At 45.1% G+C, this 19,332-nt stretch overlaps 1 protein-coding gene across 1 annotated transcript in view; it reads left to right on the top strand.

Moving 5' to 3' along the window:
* Positions 1 to 19,007, top strand: part of ERICH6B (glutamate rich 6B) — a 51,677-nt gene extending 32,670 nt beyond the window's left edge. Inside the window, 5 exon segments of the mRNA XM_026454242.1 lie at positions 759 to 916; positions 9,771 to 9,856; positions 10,037 to 10,189; positions 15,176 to 15,401; positions 18,789 to 19,007. Of these exon segments, the coding sequence (XP_026310027.1) occupies positions 759 to 916; positions 9,771 to 9,856; positions 10,037 to 10,189; positions 15,176 to 15,401; positions 18,789 to 19,007 (842 nt within the window).
* Positions 19,008 to 19,332: the final 325 nt, after the last annotated feature.

A 19,332-nucleotide genomic window follows, 5' to 3' on the forward strand; every position in this document is an offset into this window, starting at 1 on the left:
GGTGCCTCACGCCCATAATCCCAACACTTTGGGCAGCTGAGACAGGATAATCCTTTGAGGCCAGGAGTTTGAGACCAGCCTGGCCAACATGGCAAAACCTCGTCTCTACATTAGCCAGGTGTGGTGGCACACACCTATAATCCCAGCTGAGGCACAACAATTGCTTGAACCCAGAAGGCAGAGGTTGCAGTGAGCCAAGATCTTGCCACTGCACTCCAGCCTGGGCAACAGAGCAACATTCTGTCTCAGTCAATCAGTCAATCAATTATTGGTGTGATTTGAGCAAAAATGATCACAGAGCCCATTCATCAGACCTGTACTTTGTCTTACCTTTGAAATGACACGTTAATCACCTGTTTTTTCAATTAGCAGCCACACCATTTGCTGGGTGAGTGCTCCTCTCATTACGATGTAGTTGGCATACGACTGTGTCACCCACTCATACCCCCACGTCTGTACAGGTTGACTGTCACTGCCATATCAGGCATCCAGCACTGGGCTGACATGCACTAGGCACTTGATAAGCACATGTTGACTGAATGTGTGACCAAACAGAGTGAGCTGGAATGTCATCCCCAACATTTCTCTCTTCAAAGGCCTTAGTCTTCCCACTACCCAACAGCCTTCCTTACTGGGGAAAAATGGCAGATCTCCCAAACCCTCAAACTCCCTTTGACACCTTGAGAAAGACAGATCTAAGTTTCCTTTCTCTTTCCCACCAAAATCTTATTCGATGCAATCATTGAATTGAATGGCAGCTCAAAAGGTAACAGAGATGACCACTTTCACATTTCATTTAATGGCCGAACCAACACCTGAGAAGCATGAGACAAAAAAAGTCCAAAAGCCTCAACGTGTTGTTCGTCGTAGGAAGAAATTAGAACGAGATAAGGAATGGATACAGAAGAAGACAGTGGTAAGAGGGGCAGTACATTGCTGTTTTTCACTTTGCACAGGATTTTTTTGGCTCCGGTGAGGTGTGCACACACCATCAGAGAGTTGTAAGGAACAACACACAATGTAAACACAAAAATGCATCCAAGATACCAGAGGTACACCTGAGTATGTGGGTTGTTGGCAGACTGACTAGGATTTTTACTACGATTTATTGAGAGTCTTCTGCCTGCAGGGTCTGTATTAGGCAATGGAATGGATTTGAGGGTAGAATAAAGGAAATGTATATTATATAGGCCCCAGCCAGACACTGCGGCATACATCTGTAGTCCCAGCTGCTTAGGAGGGTGAGAAGGGGGATCACTTGAGCCCAGGAGTTTGAGGCTGCAGTGTGCTATGATCACACCTGTAAATAGCCACCGTACCCTAGTAGCCTAGGCAACACAGCAAGACCCTGCCTCTAAAAAGAAAAAGATATATATAGATCCATCCCCCTAACAAATTAGAATCCATATCAAAAATCAGTCACACAGTGAATGGATAAATCAGCTGTGGTACATTCATACAATTAAGTATTATTCAGCACTAAAAAGAAATGAGCTATTAAGCCATGAAAAGACATGGAGGAAACTTAAACACATTTTACCAAGTGAAAGAAACCAATCTGAAAAGGTTACATATTATGATACCTACTATATGACATTCTGGAAAAGACAAAGCTATGGAGACAGCAAAAAGATCAGTGGTTGCTAGGGGATGGGGGCAAGAAAGGATGAAAAGGTGAAACTCGGGAGTTTTAGGGCAGTTAAACTCTTCCGTATGATTCCACAATGTTGGATACATGTCATTGTACATTTGTCCAAATCCACAGAATGTGCAACATCAAGAGAGAACCCTAGTGTAAATTCTGGGCTGTGGGTGATAATGGTGTGTTGGTGTAGGTTCACCAATTATAACAAATGTACCACTCTCTGGTGGGGGTGGTATTGATGGTTGGGGAGGCTGTGCATATATGGAAAACTGTACTTTCCACTCAATTTTTCCATGACCTGCTCTAAAAACTGAAGCCTATAAAAAAATCTATCACATGGTAGTATTTGTAAAGACTGATACCATTATACAAAGATCTGAGTGAAAACTAGTCTCAAAATATTAGAGTCATTCATTCCATGCAAATGAACACCAAAAGCGAGCAGGAGTAGTTATTTTTACGTCAGACAAAACAAACTTTAAAGCAATAGCAGTTTAGAAAGACAAAGAGGGAGATTATATAATGATAAAAGGCCTTGTCCAACAGGAAAATATCACAATCCTAAATATAAATGCACCTAACATTGGAGCTCCCAAATTAATCAAACAATTACTACTGGACCTAAGAAATGAGATAGACACCAACACAATAATAGTGGGGGCTTCAATACTCCACTGACAACACTAGACAGGTCATCAAGACAAAAAGTCAACAAAGAAACAATGGATTTAAACTATACCTTGGAACAAATGGACTTAACAGATATTTACAGAACATTCTACCCAACAACTGTGGAATATACTTTCTATTCATCAGTGCATGGAACTTTCTCCAAGATAGACCATGTGATAGGCCACAAAACAAGTCTCAATAAATTTAAGAAAATTGAAATTATATAAGCACTCTCTCAGACCACAGTGGAATAAAACTGGAAATCAACCCAAAAGGAATACTCAAAACCATGCAAATACATGGAAATTAAATAACCTGCTCCTGAATGATGATTGGGTCAACAATGAAATCATGATGGCAATTTAAAAATTTTTAGAACTGAATGACAATAGTGACACAACCTATGAAAACCTCTGGGATACAGCAAAGGCGGCTAAGAGGAAAGTTAGTAGCCCTAAATGCCTACATCAAAAAGTCTGAAAGAGCACAAATAGACAATCTAAGGTCACACCTCAAGGAACTAGAGAAGAACAAACCAAACTCAAACCATGCAGAAGAAAAGAAATAACCAAGATCAGAGCAGAACTGAATGAAATTGAAACAAAAAGAAAGAAAAAAGAAAAATGAAACAAAAAATTGGTTCTTTGAAAAGATAAATAAAATTGATAGACCATCAGCAAGATTAACTAAGAAAAGAAGAGAGAAAATCCAAATAAATTCAATTAGAAACAAAAGGGGAGATATTGCAACTGACACCACAGAAATACAGATCATTCAAGGCTACTATGAACACCTTTACATGCATAAACTAGAAGACCTAGAGGAGACAGACAAATTCCTGGAAATATACAATCCTCCTAGCTTAAATCAGGAAGAATTAGATACCCTGAACAGACCAATAATGAGCAGTGAGATTGAAATGATAATTTTAAAAATTACCAACAAAAAAAATTCTAGCAGACATTCAAAGAAGAATTGGTACCAATCCTACTGACACTATTCCACAGGGAGAAAAAGAGGGACTCCTCCCTTAATCATTCTGTGAAGCCAGTGTCACCCTAATACCAAAACCAGGAAAGCACACACCAAAAAAAGAAAACTACAGACCAATATCCCTGGTGAACATACATGTAAAAATCCTTAACAAAATACTAACTAACCGAATCCAACAACGTATCAAAAAGATAACCCACCATGATCAAGTAGGTTTCACACCAAGGATGCAGGAATGGTTTACCATACCCACATCAATAAATGTGATTCACAACATAAACGAATTAAAAACAAAAATCACATGATCATCTCAACAGACACAGAAAAAGCACTCAATAAAATCCAGAATCCCTTTATAATTAAAACTCTCAGCAAAATCGGCATACCAGGAACATACCTCAATATGATAAAGGCCATCTATGACAAACCCACAGCCAACATAATACTGAATGGGGAAAAGTTGAAAGCATTCCCTCCGAAAACTGGAACAAGACAAGGATGCCCACTCTCACCACTTCTCTTCAACATAGTACTGGAAGGCCTAGCCAAAGCAATCAGGCAAGAGAAAGAAAGGGCACCCAAACTGGTAAAGAGGAAGTCAAACTGTCACTGTTTGCTGATGACACGATTGTATGCCTAGAAAACCCTAAAGACTCCTCCAGAAAGCTCCTAGAACTGATCAAATAATTCAGCAAAGTTTCCAGATATGAAACTAATGTACACAAATCAGTAGCTCTCCTCTACACCAACAGTGACCAAGCTGAGAATCAAATCAAGATCTCAACTCTTTTTACAACAGCTGCAAAAAATAAAATAAAAACACATAGGAATATACCTGACCAAGGAAGTAAAAGATCTCTACAAGGAAAACTACAAAACACTGCTGAAAGAAATCATAGACAACACAAATAGAAACATATCCCCTGCACAGGGATGGGTAAAATCAATATTGTGAAAATGACCATACTGCCAAAAGCAATCTACAAATTCAATGCAATTCCCATCAAAATACCACCATCATTCTTCACAGAACTAGAAAAAAAGTCCTTAAATTCCATTGACCAGAATGGGTGCCATGACCCCGGCTAGCTGCAAGAGAGCTGGGAAATGGAACAGCTTGCACTAAGAGGAAAAGCAATAGGACAGCTTTATATGGTGAGTGTGGCCCCAACTGTGGCAAAAGTGGAAGAGAATAGGAAACCAATACGGTTAACCAAGGTATGGACCTTTCTGGCCTCCAGACGAGGAATGAGAAGTTCGGTATTCCTTCAACTCTTGGGCCTGCATTGAGAAGGGAAGTCTGTGGGACCAGTCAGAACTCCTATGGACAGGAGAAGGGGACTCTCTAGGTTGTAGCAGACAATGGTAAGGGTGTTGGAAGCCCTCATATAAAGGCTTCAGCTTTCTCCTATCCCTGGCCTCACGTCTTCTAATAGATAAAAGAAACCTTACTTGGCTTATTGTTCCAATTAGGCTATATAACTCCATGTTCTTCCACACTCCAGGCCCTACCCTGCCTCAGATCTTTGCCAGCTCTGGCACCATCTACCCTCCATGGCACCCCCTCCCCACTAACATCTAAAATGTCCTCCCTGCAGCCAAGAGGAAGATTCTCACCAAGATCTCTAAGCAGAGGATCTTTTCTCACCTACCATTCATGGTAGGCTGCACCAAGCACCCATGAGGTATGGCAGGGAGTGGCACATTTGGTTTTGTTTGTTTGTTTGTTTTACTAACAGGCAATAAATCCCAAGCTGTTTACTGAGTGCAGCACCTTCTGTGTGTGCTGGTGTGCAGGCCAAATCCAACCACTCCAGTCCAGGACACAGGGCCTCGCAGCAACTATGGCGAGCTCACTGAACAGCTCTGGCACAGCTCGGGGTCCCGCCTGCAGGACTGCAGTAAAGGCCAGAGACGTAGTCTCTTCACTCTGCACTTTAAGCTTTTGCATCCTATTGTCTTCAAGCAAATGCTGATGAGCTTCAGATGCTTAGACATGCCGTTTGTTATATATTTCCCAGTGAGAGAACATGTGCCAACTCCAGCTCTGGGTAAGAGATTTTGCTTTGTCCATGGGGTTCTTATCATCAGAAAAATTTCATTACATGACAAGTGAATTCGACAAACAGAAAGCATCTCAAGAAATTCTGGCTTTTGGGTGGCTTTTGAAAATAAGACCTAAGTGACAAATACCCGCTACCCGTGAAAAGTATCTGGACTTTCCAACAGGTCACCAGGCAAACCAACTGTGGGCATAATACAAAGCACTTTTTAAACCAAGTCTCCATCAACGGATGGCTGAAAAAGGAAAATGTGGTCTATATACCCAATGGAATACTATTCAGCCTTTAAAAAGAGGGAAATCCTGTCATTTGTGAAAACATGGATGAACCTGGAAGAGATTATGCTAAGAGAAATAAGCCAGGCACGGAAAGTCAAATACTTTATGACATCACTTAAGTGTGGAACCTAAAAACATCAAACTCATAGAAACAGTGACCAGGAGCTGAGGAGTAGGGAAATAGGGAGGTGTTGATCAAAGGATACAAAATTTCCACTAGACAGGAGGAATAAGTTTAAGAGGTCTATTGTACATCATGGGGACTAAAGCTAATATTATATATTGATATATATTATATGTAATATCTATATATTATATATTATATATAGATTATAGATTATAGATTGATATATAGATATTGATATTATATATTGATATATATGTTATATATCAATATATTGCATACCTGAAAATTGCTGAGAGTAGATTTTAAGTTTTCTCACCATAACAAAACATATGTGAGGTAATGCATATGTTAAATAGCTTGACTTAGCCAATCACAATGTATACATATGTCAAAGCATCATATTGTACAACATAAATATACACAATTTTAATTATCAATTAAAGAAAGAAAAAAATTTTAAAGGGGTTTTTTTTAGGTTTAAAGAAAAAAGCAGTGCTTTGTAGACTAAATGTCCCAGGTGACGGGGAGCTTAACGGTTCGAAGCAGCACCAGGGATAAATCTGAATCTTGGGAGTCAGATTGCTGGAGCCTGGCTCTCTTCTCACTAGATAACTTTGTGTAAGTCATTTAGCCTCTCTTAAACAGGAATAAATGATAGTGCATATTTTGTGAGGTCAGTATACTATGGAATTAAGGTATTTAGTGCAGTGCTCTGCGTAAGGAAACAGCCACTGTATGTTGGCTATATGATCATTGTCACCTTGAGGAGTACTTCCTACCCGATGTCTAGGTGAAAACTAACAGACAGCTTTCTCTCAAACAGAACTGTATCTGTCTCTTATCACCTTAAATTTTGCATTCTGCTTAAAGCTTTCTTTGGACAAAGAATTATTCAACTTTTACAATAATAATTTGGGCCCATCCAGTGACCACAGCGCCCATCATGACCCCAATCCTCCACCCCTAGATTTAACTGGCAATGTGGTCCGCAGCTTCATACTGATGTCAGAAGGGAGAGTCAGCACTTACCTAACAAATCAGGTCTCACTGGAAACATTCAAGCCAAGATTGGACAACTGCTTTTCCAGAACAGAAAGGAAACTCATGTGTCAAAAACGGTGACTAATAAACATACTAAAAGAATATGGTTGCACAAATACCAGAATCTGATCAGATAAAACAGCTTAAGGAATGTCTTGCAACTACAAGAAACTTCCAGAAAACTGCTTTTTTAACTGAGTTAAAGACTTCACAACAAGAGAACTAAAACCCGAAGGGACTACCTGCTCAGAGGATTGCTTACAGAAATATTTTTAAATAATGCAAAGAATACCCATGAGATTTCAGGAATATCATTCAGCAGCCGGACAGGACTCCGTGGCCAACTGCAATAGAGAAGTCCTGATGGATGAACTTTTAATAAAAAATTTCCAATAGCTATTGCACAAGAAATGAGGACTCATCTGATGGAATCTCCTGAAAACAGTAGCCACCATGTTAAACCATCACTCATGACTGTTTGGCAAATGGAAACTACTGGAGAAATGAAATCTCTATTTCCCTGGAATATCAAAATAGAAGGCCTTGTTGTTCAATGACAATAAGAGGCAACATTTTTGAGGCCTTAAGATTCAGTAGCTGTGTCACTTGATTAGAAAAATAAACTACTGTTTCTTCGAAAAAAACTTAAAAATGGCTTGAAAAATCACTGATCTGACTTCTAGTTAGGTTAATGTGGGGTACTAGATGGTCTGTAAAGCCTTCCTGCTGCAAACACCTGGGAATTGAAACAAAACAGAAGAATCATCCTTTTCAATGCAGAACAGAGAATGTAAGAAAGTAAGGAAATAGCCAATACCAGAAATAAAGAGAAAACTACAAAACTAGAAGAGTATGTGAGCCAGGTGTGTGTGCTGAGGAAGCAGGGGAACAATGGGTCTTGACAATCCACCAACATGGGGACAAGGGACAATTAGAGGACACACACCCTTTCCAAGCACATGCCAAACATCTGTTATAATTGATCACATGCTAGGTCACAGAACAAATCTCAGCAAACACAAAAGAATGGATACTGTATAGGCTATGTTCTCTTGCCCCAGTGCATTTTAATCAAGAATAGTAATAACACAACCAAAAGTCCTTTATACATTGGCAAATTTAAGAACACCCTTGTAAATAACTTGTGTGTCAAATCTGAAAATATTTAGAATGGAATAAAATGAAAGGTAAATAACTACATTCATGGGAAACAGCTAAACAGTAAATTGAGGGGAATGTTAACAGCTTTTTTCTGAGTCTCTTTTGTGCTGCTCTAACAGGGAACCACAGACTGGGTAGTTTACAACAAACAAAAATTTATTGGTTCTGAAGGCTGGAAAGTCCAAGATGGAGGGGTCACATGTAGCAAGCAAGGGGGTTCTTGTTTCATCATCCCATGAGGGAAAGGCAAAATGAGGGCAAGAGAGAGACCATGAGAGCAAGAGATCAAACTCGTAGCCTCAAGCCCTTTTATAACTGATATTAATCTACTGATGAGGTTAGAGCCGCCATGACCTAAATACCTCCCATTAGGCCGCATCTCCCAACACTATTGCACTGGGGATTCAGTTTCCAACATATGTTTTTTGGGGGACACATTCAAACCATATCAGCTTTAAACACATATTTTAAAAATCTACAGCCATATTCCCCTGAATGCTTTCAATCTTGTCTAATCTCAGAAGTTAAGCAGAGTTGAGCCTGGTTACTACTTGGATGGAAGACTGCCTGGGAATACTAGGCGTCGGGGGCTTTCTTTTAAATGCTTTCTCTTGTAAAGAAGGAGGAGGAGGATGTGAAGGAGGAGTAGGAGGAAGATCTTGAAGAATAAGAAAGACAAAAACAGAAGAGTTTAGCATTCAATTCCAGGAATTAGAAAAATACAATAGAATAACATAGAAACCCCACAGAAAGTAGAGGATATAAATGATAATGATATGAGCAGAAATTGATAAAATAGAAACAGAGAAATAATAGAATAAACAAACCAAAACGTGGTCCTTTGAAAAGATTAATAAAATAGGCAAACTTTCTGATAAGATTGATTCAGAGGGTATAAATAATATAGAGAATGAAAACAGAGACATAACTATAGAGACAGCAGAGATTTCTTTAGAACAGTATAAACTTAAAATATTTATGACAATAAATTTGAATGTTTATGTAAAATGAACAATTTTCTAGAAAAGCAGTTTGCAAAAATGGATTGAAGAAGAAATTAAAAACTTGAGTATACCAATGTCATGGGTTGAACTGTGTTCCCGCGAAAGAGCCATGTCAGAGTTCTAACCCCCAGTGCTTCAGAATGTGACCTTATCTGGAAATAGTCTTTGCAGATGTAATTAATGAAGATGAGGTCATCTTGAAGTAGGGTGTGCCCCTAATCCAATATGGCGTCCTCCTAAGAGGATGGCCATGTGAAGATACAGAGAGCACCACATGAAGATAGAGGTGGAGATTGGGGTGATGCATCACAAGCCAGGGAACGTCAAGGATCTCTGTCTAGCATCAAAAGCCAAGAGAAAAGCATGGAAGAGATTCTTCCTCAAAGCCTCTAGAAGGAACCAACCCTGGGGACCCTTTGATTTCAGACTTTCAGCCGCCACAACAGTGAGATTAAACTTCTGTCATTTTAAGCTACCCAGTTTGTGAGACTTTGTTCCAGCATCCCTGGGAAACTAATACAATCAATAACCATTGGGGTGATTGAAATGACAGTTTAAAATCTACACACACACACACACACACACACACACATGCACACACAGATGCAGTTCAGCCTCCTCATTGTATATACAAGTAAACTGAAGCCCCGCAGCTCCCCAGCAAGTTGGGGAGGTAGCATGTGACATCGGAGAGCAAGCAGATGGGGTCGACACCATGCTCTGCAGTAGGACAGTCGGTACCCATGCACTTTTCACACTTTTCATAGACTTGTCTTTTCTTCCCAGGTGCATCAAGGTGATGGAAAATTAATTCTCTACCCCAACAAGAATGTCTATCAAATTCTCTTTCCTGATGGGACAGGCCAGATACAGTATCCACAGAAGCACAGAGGTGCTCATATTGCTATATATTGGCACCTAAAATGTCTATGATTCAGGGTGTGGGGTTTGACTGAGGTGTGGGGTTTGACTGAGGCCTACATCATCTGTAGGGCCCTACCTTTTCCAGGGGACCCCAAGGACTGACTTCTTGTGCCTTAACCTTCTCCCAGTTATCCATCAGGAAACCTGGCTATGCTCATCTTATATGTGAAAATGAAAAAGTTCACATACATCATTCTGGAAGACAGTCTAGAAGGGTGGATCCGGGCCCTTATCAACAACTCAGGCAATGCTACCTTTTATGATGAAAATAGTGACATCTGGTAAGCTTGGGTCATGAGTCCCTAACACTCCTGCCCATGGAGAAGCAGCTGGACAAAGTGTGACTCACAGACTGCGTGAACTTCCTCCCTCCCTAAGAGTTACACATGTTGGAAATGAGAGAATGAGCACCATGATGGACCAGTCCATGAGGTCCCTGACTGCAGAGAAGGCACAACGTTCTTACTGCACTATTGCTCCTCCATGGGTGAAATAGCCGTCAAGGCTCCACAACCACCACATTCCATTGATCTCATCTCCTGAACACCTCTTGAGAGTCCCCTTTGTGAGAATTTCCTTAGGCAGACCCAGTGCCTCCCTGTTCTGGGTGCCTCAGAGAGAAGAGTTTGGTGAGGGTTTGGAGACATATGCATACAGAGTCCATGGTCCAAAAGGCAATTTCTAAATATTTCACTATTACTGAACTTAGTTCTAAGTTCCCATTTCTGGTAATGGTGGAAAACCATCTTACCAATTCAAGACCACTCAGTCACTTCAAAATGTTTCTCCATCTCTTTGAGGTAAAGGACTCTCTTTTCAGGATTTTCTCCTTCCCTTCCTCTTCTAAGTGGTCATGGTGTGGGGAGATACATATATATATTTTTCTGCTTTGTTTTGTTTTGTTTTGTTTGAGACAGAGTCTGCTCTGCTGCCCAAGCTGGAATGCAATGGTGTGATCTCGGCTCACTGCAACCTCCACCTCCCAGGTTCAAGCAATTCTCCTGCCTTAGCCTCTTGAGTAGCTGAGATTACAGGCATGCGCTGCCAAGCTCAGCTAATTTTTGTATTTTTAGTAGAGATGGTGTTTCACCATGTTGGCCAGGTTGGTCTCGAACTCCTGACCTCAGGTAATCCACCTGCCTCGGCCTACCAAAGGGCTGGGATTACAGGTGTGAGCCACCACGCCCGGCCAAGGGGACTTATATTATCTTGGATCAACTTTATACTTTCTTCTTGCTGGTCAAAGCCAAACATATTTCCAAAAAAGGATTTTCATTCTGCAGATTTTGGTTTTTAACATTATTTTCTCTGCTGTGAGTCTTTTTAGACACCATTTCCTGATTGTCTTCTTTATTCTGGATGTATCTGCCCTCCCTGTAGACCTTGTGTATAGAAAATGCTGTCCAAGAAGTGGACCAAGGTTTTGGGTACAGAAAGCACAAAGGAGTGGGGCAAGAAATTCAGTTAATTACCTCAGAGGACCTGGTGACAGATCATCAAGTAACCCGGGGGGGAAGAGCCCCCGTCTCAGTCCTGTCAGCATGTCCCAGCCCCTCTGCACCTGAGCATCTGGATGAGAGACGGACAGTCCCCGGGTATCCCTTCACAGCACCCCTCACCCCCAGCAGAAGTCAAACCACGGGACCAGCACCTCTCCCTCTCTCATGAATGGGCTGCCCTACCCCCAAACTGAATCCTTCCCCCAGGGGCAGCTGCTCCAGAGGAAAAATGTTACCCACAGCGGAAGGGCTTAGTCTCTGAGGAAATTCACCAGCAAAACTGCAGTCTCATTGACGCTAGGAGAAGACTTCATGGAAAAGCATCATTTGTGAATCATTTGTGAATACAAAGCCACTTGGTCAGGGCCCGACCCTAACTGCTAGAATTTCCTCCGCACCAGCAGGACTTCTCCATGGTGCCTCGGGCACCAGGAGGGACTTAGAGCCAAGCTATTTCAAGAGCTGAATACGTCTTAGGTCATTTTTTGATTTCCATTTCCTCCGGGAAGATGGAAGGCGTGGCTGTCCTTTGCCAGGTGTGTGGAAACTAAAATCCAGCACAGGCCTCAACTCCCAGCCCAAGGGGTCTCAGGACAGGCTTCCTACCTGGGTTCAGGGTCCCACACAATGTTGAGACCTGCCGAAACCCAGGGTCCCTGGTGGGTGGGTTCTACTCATTCAACAGTTCAGGATCTTTTCACCCCGAGCAGGAGCTTCCCAATTCTGACCATTTCTAGATGTTCCAGATCCCATCTTCCTAAGGGAGACTTAGCCCAGAGCTGGGCACCCTCAGGCAGAAGCAGATCTCCAACCCTAGGGAGTCGGGGATGGCCTAGCGTTGCTCCTAGAATCTGAGGTTCTCCGGATCTCCAGGGATAGAAATCAAGAGAGATCACTAAACATAGCAGCAAAGGAAAGTTTATTTCAGCTTGTGCACAAGGGAACCAGCACTGAGAAAAGAAAAGGACTGGGCTACTCCCTGAGTGCAATGTGTGGGTTGGTTTTATAGGGTCTTCCTGTAGGGAAGGGTTATGTTTATGACAGGGCATGTATAGGAGCAGTTTTCCTAGTGCTTGCACAGTGGCTCAACATGCCTCTTTGAACACCTTCTGTAACATTCGCACTTGAAATCTCCACCCCTGGGTGTGGCTTTTAGCATTAAAATAAGGAAAGGGCTAACTGTAAGTTGGAGTTTAAGTCTAACTGCACATACAGGGCTCCAGGGAAGTCCGTAGCCACCTGAAATAGGAGCTTCTTGGGTCTTTTGTTACTGATTGGTTAAGGGCTAGCTAAGCTAGAGCTTGAGTGAGGGGCTTTTATTCTTTTCCTCCAGACCACCTTAAAATTGGGAACCAACCAGCCTGCCCATCTCAGTGTGAGAACTCTGATGGGAGCCATTTGAAAGGTTAAAAGCTAGCAGGATCTGCCCCCCACAGAGTGAAGTAAGAAGATCCTTCTCTTTGCTCTCCTCTCCATCAATGATAACAAGGAAATTTTAATGTTTTCTCAGTTATTGTTGTGTATAGACATTTAATCCTTACACAGCCCTCTGAACAAAGTACTATTATTATCTGCTTTTTACAGTTGAGGAAATGGAGGCATAGAGAGGTTAAGTGACTAGCCCAAGGTCACACAGTTTGCAAGTGGCACAGCCGGACTTGGAACTGAAAATCTGGCTCCAGAGCCCAGGTTTTTGTTTGTTCGTTTGTTGTTTTTATAATTTTGGTACCAAAGAGCCCAGGTTTTTAATTCACTACTATGTATACAGCCTCTTATTTAGAGAAGGAGGAATGAGGTTGGACAGGCTGGGGTCCCAAGACAAAGGAACTCAGAGTTTGTTTTTGTTCGATGGAAAGTGGGAAGCAACAGGCGGATTTGGGGTTGAGTGGCTGGAAGTCCTCCCCACCGGAGGTGAGCAAGGCTTCCCACAGCAGGCCTCCGAGCCAGCTTCTCACTCCGATGAGGTCCCTGTGTTCTGTGAAAGGTTCATATATACAAAGTGACCCCCAAATGCAGAGGGAGCTGAGAAACCAAAGAACAAGGCAGACAAGTCCCATTTGTCTGTATGAGGTGATTTACTAGGGGAACTTACAGACAGAAGTGCGGTCTAGGATGGATGCGGGACTGGTAGATCTCTGCACCAAAACCTCACAGATCTGGGGCCTACGTCTTGGGGGAAAAAGTACACGTGCCCTGGAAGGAATGTGTAGGCAGCTATGGGTGTCAAAGCCTGTCATGTATGCAACAACATCATGGGTTGTTTTCAAAGAAAGGCAAAGTGTACAATGAATAGATATTTCTAGATAAAGTGTAGTACATCGCCACCCCCTGGACAGCTCAGATGAGACCTGGCAGACTGAGTAACCCAAGCTCCCCAAGCCCTCCTTCTCCAGACAAACCCAGGCCTCACATCGCTTCCTTTCTTCATGTGATTCCCTAGAGGTGTTGCTGCCCCAAGGGCACTGATTCTAGGAACTGCCCCTTGGGATTTGAAAAGCAGAAGCCAGGGCCAGAGGGACACGATGGGTTTGAAATGTCAAGAGAGGATGGCTCAGAGGGCAGGCAAGCCCCAGAGAGTAGGGTCTGGAATGAATGAGAGAGAAATGCATCCACCCTTCATTCCCTTGTATCTATCGATATGGGTACCCTGCACTAGGCTGGATAATAGGAATTCAGCGGCGCAGCAGACAAGGTCCCTGCCCTCAGGAGTTTGTGCTTTAATAAGAGAACAGATGATGGACAAATACAGTCAATTCTCATGATTCATGGTAGTTATAGTCTATAAAGTCATCGAGAACACTGCATTGGCCAATATTGAAGCCCTTGCTCCTAGTGGAAATACACACATATATAATATGTGACTCACGTGGAGCCAGGGACGTGCCCAGAGCAGCGGGAAATTTGATTTCCCAGTGTGCACATTGCTGGCTGAGATTGAACAAGGCCACGCTCTGCCTTTCTCCTCAGCTCTCCTGCAGGGGCAACCAGAGGACACAGGTGTCCTTACACAGGGCAGTGTAGTGCAAGAAGCTACAGCTCTGGGGCTGGTGGGACAGGGTTTGAATCCCAGCTCCAGCACGTGTTACTGGGACAGCCTCGGGCAAGTCACATGACACTTCTGAGCCTCCTATTCTTTTTTGTAAAATAAAAATTAAAAACAAACAAAAAAAAAACGGCATCTAGCAGGATGGGCTGCTTTTAGGATTTAAGATGATAACCTATGTAAGATGTGTCTGTGTGCATATTTCCCCTAGAAGCTGTGGGTTGTTATTCACTAAATCACTGGCTTTCTAGAACGTAATACAGTGAACAATGAGAACTTACCATATCTATTCATAAATTATATGAAAGAAACTAATAAGGCATGGCAACAGGGAGTCCCGCAGGGAACCGGGGGGCTGCTCAGGCTGAGGAGGTGATGTCTAAGCTGAGACCTGCAGGATAAGTAGACGCCAGCCTTGCCACGTGGGGCAAGGGACCTTTGCAGGCAGAGGGCAGAGCATGGCAAAGCTGTGAGCAGGAAGAGCCTGCACGCGCCAGGAACTAAAGGAGAGGGAAAGAGGGTGGGACAGGGCCATACAATGAGGCCAGCGCAGAGGACAGCACCTGGTGTTGGGTTGGTTGTCCATGTTGGAGCTTCTCCTACCCATCAAGTCCCTGTCAGGCTTTCTGTGGCCAAGTGGGGAAAAAGAAAGGGAAGGAGAGGAGGAGGAGTAGAGGCCCAGGGCTGAGCGCCCTGGCTGCCTGACATGCTTTCTCTTGGTGCAGGTTGAACATGAGCTCCAACCTGGGCTACTACTTCCCCAAAGACAAACGTCAGAAGGCCTGGAACTGGTGGAATCTGAACATCCATGTCCATGCACCCCCTGTCCAGCCCATCTCCTTGAAAATCAATGAGTACATCCAGGTACAAATAAGAAGCCAGGATAAGATCATCTTCTGCTTCACCTATGAACAGAAGCGGATTTGTTTAAACCTGGGCACCAGGTACAAGGTAAGGTCACGACTCCCCACACCCTCCACCAGGTGGGGTGCCCACCTGTACAAAGGCCACTGCTGGCTTAGACTGGCCCATGCCACAGGCCTCCAGGCTTGTTCTACATATGCCAACCTGTATAAAAACAAGGCCACTTTGCCTTACTGATGTTTAAGTACACACAAATGCGTTCATGCAACTTCCCAGTACTGTGAGCTTAAGCTCTGAGGAAATTCACATCAAAATGCTCAGGCTAGCCTGGGGAGAATGACTTGCACCTGTTGCCCCAGGACTTTGGGAGGCCGAGACAGGTGGATCCCTTGAGCCTAGGAGCTTGAAACCAGCTTGGGCAACATAGCAAGACCCCTTCTCCACAAAAGATTTTTAAAATTAGGCCGGGCACGGTGGTTCAAGCCTATAATCCCAGCACTTTGGGAGGCCGAGACGGGCGGATCACGAGGTCAGGAGATGGAGACCATCCTGGCTAACCCGGTGAGACCCCATCTCTACTAAAAAATACAAAAAATTAGCCGGGCAAGGTGGCGGGCGCCTGTAGTCCCAGCTACTCGGGAGGCTGAGGCAGGAGAATGGCATGAATCCAGGAGGCGGAGCTTGCAGTGAGCCGATATCCGGCCACTGCACTCCAGCCTGGACGACAGAGCAAGACTCCGTCTCAAAAACAAAAAAATTTTTTTTAATTAACTGGGCATGGTCCAGGTGCGGTGGCTTACGCCTGTAATACCAGCACTTTGGAGGACCGAGGCGGGTGGATCACTTAAGGCCAGGAGTTCAAGACCAGACTGGCCAGCCTGGTGAAACCCCGTCTCTACTAAAAATACAAAAAAATTAGCTGATCCCAGTGACTTACGCCTTTAATCCCAGCTACTCAGGAAACTGAGGTAGGAGAATTGTCTGAACCCAGGAGGCAGAGTTGCAGGGAGCCGAGATCACACCACTGCACTCCAGCCTGGGCGACGGAGCCAGACCCTGTCTCAGAAAATAAATAATAAATGAATACAATTAACTGGGCGTGGTGGCTCTCACACCTGTAGCCCCAGCTACTTAAGATGCTGAGGCAGGAGGGTCACTTGAGCTCAGGATATGATCCTGAGAATGAAACACAGATGTCATGCTGCATTATCTCACTTGACACTCGCAGCAGCCGTGTCAGAAGTCAGGGCCAGAAACAAGGGGGAATCTGTGTCCCCAGGCCTGCTGCTGTGTCCTCTTCCCTCCTCCCCAAACCCACTCTTCTCTAGACAGATGATCTCCTGGAAGTTCGAAGCACACTGCCTAGGCAGGCAGGAGAGGACCAATGCTGCATTTGTTTCCTAGGGCTGCTGGAAAAAATCAGCACGAACTAGGAGGCCTAAAACAGAAGTTTATTCTCTCACAGTTCTGGGCCAAGTCTGAGATCAAGGTGTCTGTGGGGCCACCATCCTCCAGAGGCTCCAAGGGAGACCCTTCCTTGCTCTCCCAGCTTCTGATGGCTTCTGGCGTTCTTGGCTCGTGGCAGCATCACTCCAGTGTCTGCCTCCACCTTCACACAGCCTTCTCCCGTCCTCTGTGTGTCTGTGTCAAACCTCCTTCTCCTTTTTCTTAAAAGGACACCGGAAGTTGGATCTAGGGCCTACTCTAAATCCAGAAGGAGCTCATCCTGAGAGCCTTAACTTAATCACATCCACAGAGACCCTGTTTCCAAATAAGCTCACGTTCCCCAGCACTGGGGTTAGTACTTGGACATCACTTTTGGGGGACACAGTTCCACCTACTCCAAATGGTGAGGCTGGACCCCTGGATCTCCAACTGTAATGGGGGAAGAAGGCAGGCTCCTGAGACCCTTCCTGAGGACCAGAGTCAAGGAAAGGAATGAGGGGTGTCCTTGGCTCCCCCAGTGAGGCCTAAGCAAGGTTCTCTTCCTGCTCAGCTCCCCCAGGCTAGCTATTCCACATGGAAGGCTCCACTTTACAGACCCCCCCACCCAGAGAGGTGCCCAGGGCCCCTGGGAGCAGGACTGCCTTGGCAGACAGATGGATGGACATGTCCCCTGGGAATGAGGCAGCTAGAGAAGTGGGCTGATAACAGCAGACTCCAGCAGAATAGATGCAGCTGTGTGCAGAGTAGCTGAGAAGAGAGGACGGAGTGTGCTAGGTTTTGGGTGACCAGACACGCCAGTTTGCTCAGGACTGAGGAGTTTCCTGGGACATGGGACTTTGAATGCTAAAGCTGGGAAAGTTCCAAACAGGCCTGGTCTGCTAGGCCCCCCCAGGTTCCCTCGCCTGGCAAGGCCTCCTATTTTGCAGGTGAATAACGACATCCCAGCATCCTTGCCTATCCTGGATTTCTCAGAGCAGCCAATCCAGTGAAGAGGAGGCCAGCACTACCAAGCCCAAGTGGCCATTTGCACTCCGGCCACGGCCGGGACCAGCTGGGGCTGGACAGCATGAGGGCCTGGGGCACTGGCCTTTGAATGGTGAAGGGAGGAGGGCGGAACAGGAAGGCAGTACCCAGCAAGGTTGCAGGAAGGGCTGCTGTGGGCAGAGAGACCACGGGGCCTGACGCCTTGGAGAGCTAGAGTCCCGAGGAGGGGCAGCTGTGCCGGTGCAAGGCGTGTCCCAAATGAAGCAAATCAACACCAGTGTAACTAATCAGAGCCAAAGAAAGGAGACAGAGCCTAGCACAGGGTCAGCCCAGGCGGGCAGACCCCTCCATGCCCAGCCGCTCTACCTCCTGGGTGACGCTAGCGTGTGGTCTGAGCCCATAGTCTTCTATAAGATGGACATAGGTGATTGTGTGGCTAAAACAATAACAAGATTGTGTGAAGACATTTCATCCGCATAGGAATGGAGCACACGGGTATCGTCCTATCTTATCCCCTCCAGGAGACTCTGTCCTCTGTCTTCTGCAGGCTGCAGACCCAGGCAGAACTTGGCATAGAGGCGGCCTCCCTGGGCCAGGCCTTCATCTAAACAAAACCCAGATACACTCCCAAGGAGCCTAAGGTGGAGGTGGGGCTCACAGGCAGCCACTGTGAGGCATCCCAGCCCTTTCAGAGCCCCATGGTCGGGACCCCATGGGGAGAAGCCCGGCAGCCCCAGGACAGCATGGCCTTTGGAGGGCAGGTGGCGCCAGGGCACCAGAGCTGCTTTCCCTCAGGTCTAGGGCCAGGCGTGGGTGTGGTCTCAGCCCACATCACCATGGTCCACATGACCACACCACCAGCCAAGTGAGTGTATTTGGAAGCAACAGGAAGGTGGCAGGTGGCGGGGCTGAGAACACAGATCTGCTTTCTCCGGTGAAGGCTCAGGGAACACTTGGTCCTGGCCACAGGAGGCCTGGCCTGGGTCTGGGGCACGGCGCTCAGGCAGCGTGCATTCTCACCCAGTCCTCTGTGCATCCCCACAGTTTGTGATCCCGGAGGTGCTCAGTGAAATGAAGAAGAAAACCATCCTGGAGGCAGAGCCCGGCCCAACAGCCTGCAAGATCCGGGTCCTTCTGGGGAAAATGAACAGGCTCCTGAATTACGTGACCATCCCTGATCTGGAAAACTTCACAGAGACGGTCAGTACGTCACTGATGGACAACAAGTACCTGAGGAAGATGTTCTCTCAACTCTGGTTTTAGGGCGGGGCTTTTCTGGCATCCACCAAATGTCTTGGGAAGGTGGAGACCTTGGGAGCTCCAGGGAAAAAAACCCCAAAGACCTGTTGACGTTCTATGAGAGTTGGTTTGTAATTTGGGACCTGTCGTAGCTCTTGGTTTGAAATACACGTTTTTGGCAGGAGGGCTGATAGAGTCTGGGGCTGAGCACAGAAAATGCTTGACAGCCCTGACCTGACAGCACCGAAGCAAGTTGTCATTTCAGTGACATATCAATGCCTATCCTGCCTGCTTCTACGGTCACTCACTCTGTCCTTTTGTGACTCTCAGTACTGGCCTTGACTTAGGA

Source organism: Piliocolobus tephrosceles, chromosome X (assembly GCF_002776525.5).
Source record: "Piliocolobus tephrosceles isolate RC106 chromosome X, ASM277652v3, whole genome shotgun sequence".
Lineage (NCBI taxonomy): Eukaryota > Metazoa > Chordata > Mammalia > Primates > Cercopithecidae > Piliocolobus > Piliocolobus tephrosceles.